General features: G+C 42.1%; 1 protein-coding gene across 2 annotated transcripts in view; it reads left to right on the forward strand.

Annotated features, from left to right (window-relative positions):
- KIAA1549 (KIAA1549 ortholog) overlaps nucleotides 1-8724 on the forward strand; it is a 93628-nt gene that overhangs the window by 53130 nt on the left and 31774 nt on the right. For both annotated transcript variants that reach the window (XR_005789151.1, XM_040471834.1), the window contains exon 15: nucleotides 2377-2694. Coding sequence is in view for 1 of the 2 variants with exons in the window: in XM_040471834.1 (XP_040327768.1) it covers nucleotides 2377-2694 (318 nt within the window). In the remaining variant the exon portion in view is untranslated. The remainder of the gene's footprint in view (nucleotides 1-2376; nucleotides 2695-8724) is intronic.

Genomic DNA, 8724 nt, shown 5'->3' on the forward strand with positions numbered 1-8724 from the left:
GGGGGGGGGCAGCGACTCCATTTTGGGCCTGTTGTTTCTTTCTTGCCTTCTTTCATGTAAACAACAGGTAACTAGTCACTTCCTGGAACCACCACCAGGAGCATCACTTCTTTCTTTGGAGAGACCCTTTCACTCGCCAGTGGGATGTGTTTATAGACACCCTTTTCCTTTGTTCCGCCATGAACTGTTAGTCTGGTGACGCACTACTGACCACAGTCTTCCCTTTCTGCTCTTCAAGAAATCCAAGAATGGGAGAAGGGCCTGCCTGTGGACCTTTTATCAGCCTCGTAAGGAAAGGAACACAGAGTTCTAGCGTTCGTCATGCGTCAGAGAACCCCTTGGGGCCCCGAATCCTTACAATTCCTTGAGGACAGCTCTCACTTACTGGAACCTTTCCTGGGATAGCCCAGTTTTAGAGAAAGAGACTGAGGTGTCACGTACACAGCATGGGACCACCCCCCTGCTGTTGGGAGGGGAAGAGCCCCGGATCCATCTCAAGAGCCAGCCACTGCTCATCGGCAGTTGTTTCTGTCGGAGGAGTAAGGGCCGGGTGATGCCACAGCTTCAGGTTCTGCCAAGGGAATCCACAAATCTGAGTGTTAATATTAAATCTTCAGGTTTTAAAAAATATTAGCTCTTTATTTTTTTAAGACTGCACAGGCCAAGCAAAACAGGTCTGTGGGCCGTTTGTGGTTTGCCAGTCTGTAGTGTGGTTTTCTGTCTGGAGTTAAGCAGTGACTGCCCTTAAATGTTTGATGCTGGTGTGAGTAATAATGGATCATCTGTTGGACAGGACAGAGGCTTTTTTTAAAAAGTTTTTTTTTTAATAATTATTTTTGAGAGAGAGAGAGAGAGAGGGAGAGAGAGATCCAGCAGGGGAGGGGCAGAGAGAGAGGGAGACACAGAATCTGAAGCAGGCTCTAGGCTCTGAGCTGTCAGCATAGAGTCTGATGTGGGGCTCGAGCCCACTTACTGCGAGATCATGACCTGAGCCAAAGTCAGACACTCAACCAACTGAGCCATCTAGGTGCCCTTCTTTTTTTTTCCCCCCCTCTTTTTTTTTTTTTTTAACGCTTATTTATTTCTGAGACAGAGAAAGACAGAGCATGAACGGGGGAGGGTCAGAGAGAGAGGGAGACACAGAATCTGAAACAGGCTCCAGGCTCTGAGCAGTCAGCACAGAGCCCGACGCAGGGCTCGAACTCACAGACCGCAAGATCGTGACCTGGGCCGAAGTCGGATGCTTAACCGACTGAGCCACCCAGGCGCCCCTCCCCCCTCTTGTTAATATTTATTTTTGAGAGAGCACAACCCTGGGATCATGACCTGAACCAACATCAAGAGTCAGGTGCTTAACTGACTGAGCCAGCCAGGTGCCCCTGTATAGAATAATATTTAAACCTTTCTTGATGACTCACGTTATCCAGAGATAGTTCCATTTAAAAAACATGTGGTTTCTGGGGGCACCTCAGTCGATTAAGCGTCCGACTCTTAATTTTGGCTCAGGTCGTGATCTCATGGGTTTATGAGTTCAGGCTCTGCATCGGGCTCTGCACTGACAGTCAGAGCTTCTTGGGATTCTCACTCTCTCCCTTTCTCTCTGACCCTCCCTACACCCCTCAAAATAAATAAATACACTTAAAAAAATTAAAAATTAAAACGTGGTTTCTGAATACTGTTTACTATAACAAGTAGTTACAATAAGTATTAAATTTTTAAAAGTTTGAGAGAGTGCACACGTGTATGTGTGCGTGCGTGGGGGAGGGGCAGAGAGAGACTCCCACACGGGCTCCATGATGAACACAGAGCCCCACGTGGAGCTCTGCCTCAAGACCATGAACGAGATCATGACCTGAGCCGATAATCAGGAGGCAGACACTTAACAGACTGAGCTACACAGGCACCTCAATGTCAACATTTTTTATACACACAGGTGTAATATGGTGATGACTTTGAACTCTCTTGAGGGTGTGTAGGGCTACTTTTTCTTATTGTAGTCAATAGACTGCTTTAGACTTTGGTATCTATGAAAAGTTGACTAGGTAGTTTAGTAACTAAGACTCTGAGGCATCATTTTTGGCTGCTTAGGGACATTTAATAAAAACACACACTTGCAGGTATTGAAGTGCATTTCAGCTCGTTGGTTGAATTTTGCTGGACAAGTGATTTTTGAATATCTTCACTTTTTCCTTCCATCCTGATTCAGGCTCTGCCTGCTACCACCATCGTTAGCCGCCATTTAAAAAATTCTTACGGGTGACCTTTTCTTCACTGTCAGTGAAAATTGTTAAACCCCATTTTGGGCCCTGTGGTTTTCACGTCACCACATAAGCTCACATCTGACCCTTGTTCCCTTTGCTCTTTGTCTTGCCCTAGTCTGATCCCGATCTCCCGGCCGATGTACAGACGCCGTCCTCTGCCGAGCTGGGGAGGTATCCGGGCCTGCCCTTCCCAGCCTCCCAGTACATCCCGCCTCAGCCGTCCATCGAGGAGGCGCGCCAGACCATGCACTCCCTCCTGGATGACGCTTTTGCCCTCGTGGCCCCCAGCAGCCAGCCTGCCAGTGCTGCAGTCACAGGCCCCGGGGTCCCAGCTGTCCTGCCTGTGAACAGCACCCCTTCCCGGGACGAGAGGCGAGCCACGCAGTGGGGGTCCTTCTACAGCCCTGCTCAGACAGCCAGCAACCCCTGTAGCGTAAGTCCTGGCCTTCTAGAATTCTCGTGTGGGTCATATGTTGGAATTTTGTGGCCTTCCTCCCTCAGTTTCAGAATCACTGCGATGATACTGATTGTATTTGATAAGAATTAAAGCTTGGCTGAGGGGTCTCGGTTTTTTATTCTCCTAAGTTAATTCTTTTTTTTTTTTTTTTTTAATTTTTTTTTCAACGTTTATTTATTTTTGGGACAGAGACAGAGCATGAACGGGGGAGGGGCAGAGAGAGAGGGAGACATAGAATAGGAAACAGGCTCCAGGCTCTGAGCCATCAGCCCAGAGCCCGACGCAGGGCTCGAACTCACGGACCGCGAGATCGTGACCTGGCTGAAGTCGGACGCTTAACCGACTGCGCCACCCAGGCGCCCCTCCTAAGTTAATTCTTAAAAAAAATTTTTTTTAATGTTTGTTTATTTTGGAGGGAGAGAGAGAGAGAGAGTGTGAGCAGGGCAGGGGCAGAGAGAGAGGGAGACACAGAATCTGAAGCAGGCTCCAGGCTCTGAGTTGTCAGCACAGAGCCCGACGCGGGGCTTGAACCCACGAATGGTGAGATCATGACCTGAGCCGAAGCCAGACCGACTGAGCCACCCAGGCGCCACTCTCCTAAGTTAATTCTTAATGTGGGAAGTATCCTTTTATGTTTTTGTGCAACACTGGTATTTTATGGGAGTCTCTTCCTGGGTTCCATTCAGTGTCCTCAAATGGAGGTGGGGTAACTGTCAAAGCATATTCTCGTTGATGCCTTTATAAAAGGTGCATTTTAGAACATACCAGGTAATTAGGCTTCTTGGAGGGCCCCCGGGGACTGCAGTAGTCCTTGAAGCTCTGGGATTGTGGGCAGCTAGCCCACAGGCAGGCAAGGACAACCGTTTCAAATATCAGGTTTCCATCTTGGGTCTTGACATTTCAGCATTTCATCTGCCTTTGTCATCCTTTTTTTTTGTTTTTTTTTTTTTTTTTTGTATGCCATCAATCCTTTCAAATGTGGCTTCTCAAAATATGGGGAAGAAGTAAAACCGAAAGATGTGACATTAATATTTTTTCCGCTAATTTTAGATTGGGTGATTGGACTAAAGCATTTGACTGTGGAGGGAAGTTAATTATTCACAATTTGAATTTCTCAAGGAGTGTTTATACTGGGTCCTCTGATTTCATTACCCATATTAAGGTAAAATTGGGTGGTAATGAACATATGTTAAAGGCATCTTTATCTCTGAAATTGGTTTGAATGTTCACAGTACGCCGTTAGTAATAGATTATTTTCTTCAATACCTGCTACCACGCGGTGGGGGGTGGGGGTGGAATAGCATTCCATCTTGTTATTGTTTTCAATGTTACAACTGTAAGTATTAAATACTTCATAATTATAACTAGTAGTTTATAATCTTTCTTCAAGGAAATGGATGATGCACAACAAACTCACTGATAAAGTGAATGTGTGTCTTCAGCTGCTGTCTGAGCTTCTTTCATTTGTTTATTCCTTCAGGTAGATTTGTGGAGCACAAATCTGTGCTGTGTTGGGGTGTTCTGCTAGGTGTTCGGATAGAGCAGTTGCACAGCTCACAACTCCAGCTTCTGCATGATGGCAGGGGGTATGTGGGCAGTTGAGGCAGTAATTCTAACACAGCATGGCAGGTCCCTTGGCGGGGGAGAGTACCTCCAGGGAGCCCTTGCCTGAGCTGTGAGGTGTTCAGAAGGATTTTCCAGATAAAATGTGATCTAAGTAGAAGACTGAAGATTAATTAGTGGTTGTAGTAGGGAAGCATGGCGGAGACAGAAGTAAGTGTCCAGTACAAACTTTTTCTGGACAAGATGAAGGAACAAGGTTGGATTACTTTGCTTCCAGAAACACCTAAAATAATGGAAAAGGAAAGATTTTCACAACCCTGGGCATTAGGCAGCAAAGGAGGGATTGCTGAGAAATGAGCTGAGCTCTACACATGTCCCAGTTTATATCTTTTTTTTTATGTTTATTTATTTTTGAGAGAGAGAGAAAGAGAGACAGCATGAGTAGGAGAGGGGCAGAGAGAGAGGGAGACACAGAATCCGAAGCAGGCTCCAGGCTCTGAGCTGTCAGCACAACCCATGAACTGTGAGATCATAACCTGAGCTGAGGTCTGGACACTTAGCTGACTGAGCCACCCAGGTGCCCCTGTCCCAATTTATATCTTGAGAGAGTTTCTGGTTGCAGTGCAGGGATGGAGACCTCAGGCAGAGCACAGTAGTCTCTCTGAGTTGAGAAAGGCAGAGTTGGAGGCAGGGGAGGAAAGGTAGCTACATTTCACAATAGAGAGTACAAGAAAGCAGAGAGAGAATTCTAGAGATCTGCAAAGAGTCTTCGTCTGAGTACTCATCAGTTTAAGGGTATGATGAAACTATCTAAGACTAGGGAAAGAACTGCCTAAAAAATTAAAGGGAATAGTCCTCAGAGCTCACACAGATGTAGAAATAAGTTCCTATTATATGATGAATTGTGTGCCCCCAAATCCATATGTTGAAGCCTAAAACCTCATGTGGCTGTATTGGAGCTGGGGTCTTTAAGAAGGTGATTAGCTTTAAATGAGGTCATAAGTGGGGGGTGCCTGGGTGGCTCAGTCACTTAAGTGTCCAACTTCGGCTCAGGTCGTGATCTCACGGTACGTGAGTTCGAGCCCCATGTCAGGCTCTGTGCTGATAGCTTGGAGTCTGGAACCTGCTTCGGATTCCCCTCTCTGCCCCTCCCCCCTCTCTGCCTCTCCCCTGCTTCTGCTCTCTTTCTCTCTCTCAAAAATAAACATAAAAAATATATAAATGACGTCAGAAGTTGGAACCCTGATCTGATAGAATTGGTGCTCTCATGAGAAGAGGAAGAAACACCAGAGTGCTCTGTCATGTGGGAACACAGCAAGAAGGTGAGCTGTCTGTGAGGCAGAAAGAGAGCTCTCAACATAAACCCTGCTGGAACCTTGATCTTGGTCTTTGTAGCCTACAGACCTATGAGAAAATAAATTTCTTTTGTTTAAGCCACCCAATCTGTGGTATTTTCTTGCAACAGCCCAAGCTGTTCCTTTGTTTCTAGAGTGGAAAGCTGCATAATTCATGGAGCGCCAGTTAGATTACTCAGAAGGAGCATTGGTTTGCCTCCGTAGTGGGGCAAAATGAACCCCAGATTAAAGTTTCCCTAGTTCTACCTAACAAAGCATAAACACAATACCTGAACCTGAACAGAGCCCCAGAATATTTATAGGGAAACAAAAGTATATAACATCCAACAAGGTAAAATTAATAATGTCTGAAATCCAAAACTAACCAGTTAAGCAAATAGGCAAGAAAATAACACAGAACTAGTAGACAAGGATTTTAAAAGAATAATTATAATGAAGTTCCATGTGTTTAAGAAGCTGGAGGACAGATTGAATGTATTAGAGGCATTGAGGACATGAAAGGATGCACATCAATTTAGAGATGAAAACTATAACGTCTGAGATAAAATATATACTTATGGGATTCGTGGCAGATCAGATATTAAAGAAGAAAAGATTAATGATTTTGAATACATAGTAATAAAAAATAAGCCAACATGCAACAGAGTAAGTAGACTGAAAAAATGAATAGAGCATTGATGACCTGAGGACAAGTTCAAGTGGACTAATATACATGTAATTGGAGGTCTCAGAAGAAAAGAAGGAGAGTTAGAAAAAATAATTAAATAATGGCCAAAAGTTTTTCAAATTTGATGGAAACTATGAATCTGCAGATCTACAAAAATTGATGACCCCCTGTGCACAAGACACACGAAGAAAACTGTGCCAAAAAATATAATGAAATTGCTTAAATTAAGTGATAAAGATTTAAAAATCATCCAGAGAAAGAGGACACATTGTATGCAGTGGAACAAAGGTAAGGATGACAACAATATTCTCATTGTCCAGAAGACAGTGAAACAAATCTTTAAAGAACTAAAGGAAAAAACTGTCAACCTAGCACTCTCTATCCACTGAAAATATCTTTCAAAAACCTTTCACACATATAAAAGCTGAAAGAATGTATCACTGGCAGGCTTGCATTACAAGAAATGTCATTGAAAATTCTTTTTTTTTTTTTTTTAATATTTATTATTGAGAGACACAGCATCAGCATGGGAGGGGCATAGAGAGAGAGGAGACACAGAATCTGAAGCAGGCTCCAGGCTCTGAGCTGTCAGCACAGAGCCCGATGCGGGGCTCGAACTCAAAAACCGTGAGATCGTGACCTGAGCTGAAGTCGACGCCTAACCGATGGAGCCACCGAGGTGCCCCTGTCATAGAAACTTCTTTAGGCAGAAGTAATATGATACCAGATAAAGATCTGGGTCTACATAGATGAATGAAAAACACTAGAAGTGTAAATATGTGGGTAATTTAAAAAAATTTTGTATTATTTAAATCTTTTGAAAAGATAATTGGCTGTTGAAAGAACAAGGATAACAGTGTTTTGTAGGGTTTATAACATATATAGAAGTAAAATGTGTGAAAACTCAAAAAGCACAAAGGCTAAAAGAGGAGAAATTGAAGTGCACTGGTTTGATGTTCTTATACCATACACGAAGTGGAATGATAGTATGTGAAGGTAGACTGATAAGTGAAATATATAGAACGTAAACTCTATAGCAACCACTAAAACAAAATAACAAAATAATAGCTAATAACCAACAAAAGAATAAAAATGGAATGATAAAAAGTACTCAGTCCAAAAGAAAGCAGGAAAAGAGGAAAAAGGGGAACAAAGAACAGATGGGAAAAACAGAAAACTGATACCAAGATGGTAGATTTAAATCTAGCCCTATCTATAATCACATTAAATGTGAATGGTCTAAATATTCCTGTTACGTGACAGAGATTGTCAGATAGGCTAAAACATAAGAACCAATTATCTGTTGCCTACAAGATACATACATCAAATATAAAGCCATAAATAGGTTAAAAGTATGGAGAAAGAAAAACAAATGTATGGAGAAAGATATACCATGTTAACACCAATCCCAAGAAACTGGAGTGGCTATATTAATATTCGCCAAAATCATATCATAGTGAAGAACATTACACAGAGGATCATTTCAAAATAATACATTGGTCAGTTCATCAAGAAAACCTAAAATCCTAAATGTTTATGTGCCTAGTAATAGAGCATCAAAATACATGAAGCAAAAACTGGGAGAACTGCATGCAGAAATAAAGGAAGCCACAGTTACAGGCAGAGACTTCAACACTTCTCTTTCAATAATTGATAGAATGAGTATACAGAAAATCATTAAGGTAGAGAAGACTTGAACAATTCTCACATTAATACTTACTATCAGCTTGAACTAATTGACGTTTATAAAATGCTCTACCCAAGAAGAACAAAAAGAGTATACATTTTCAAGAGTACATGGGTGATGGAGACTTAAAAGTGCACTTATCATTATGAGTACCGAGTAATTTATAGAGTTTTCAAATCACTTTATTGCAGACCTGAAATTAATACAACACTGTATGTTAACTACACTGGAATTGAAATTTAAGAAGAGTACATGGACCATTTACTAAGATTATAGACTGTATCCTGGGCCCTAAGTCTAATCTCAATAAATTGAACGAGATTCATATTATCAAATGATCCTGTAAGAAATGGGAATGTTTTTGAACACAGATGTCACCAAAAAAGAAATACAGAAAATAAGCAGACAAATACAAAGAATCAGCAGATGGAGAGATGTTCAGTTTCATTAGTCATTAGTGAAATGCAGTAAATCATAATGAGACGCCCCTATACACTTGTTAGAATATGAACAAGTGGAGCTCTTATAAACTATTGTTAGGAATGTAAACCAAGAAAAACCACTTTGAAAAACAGTTTGGCAGTCTCTTAAAAAATTAAACCTATACCTAACTTATGACCCAGGCATTGTATTCTGAAATATTTACTGAACAGAAATGAAAGCATATGTCCAGGCAAAGACTTGTACGTTGTGACAACTTTATTTGTCATAGACTCAAACTGGAATCAACTCAA

This window comes from Herpailurus yagouaroundi, unplaced genomic scaffold (assembly GCF_014898765.1).
Source record: "Herpailurus yagouaroundi ecotype Mexico unplaced genomic scaffold, PumYag 100, whole genome shotgun sequence".
NCBI lineage: Eukaryota > Metazoa > Chordata > Mammalia > Carnivora > Felidae > Herpailurus > Herpailurus yagouaroundi.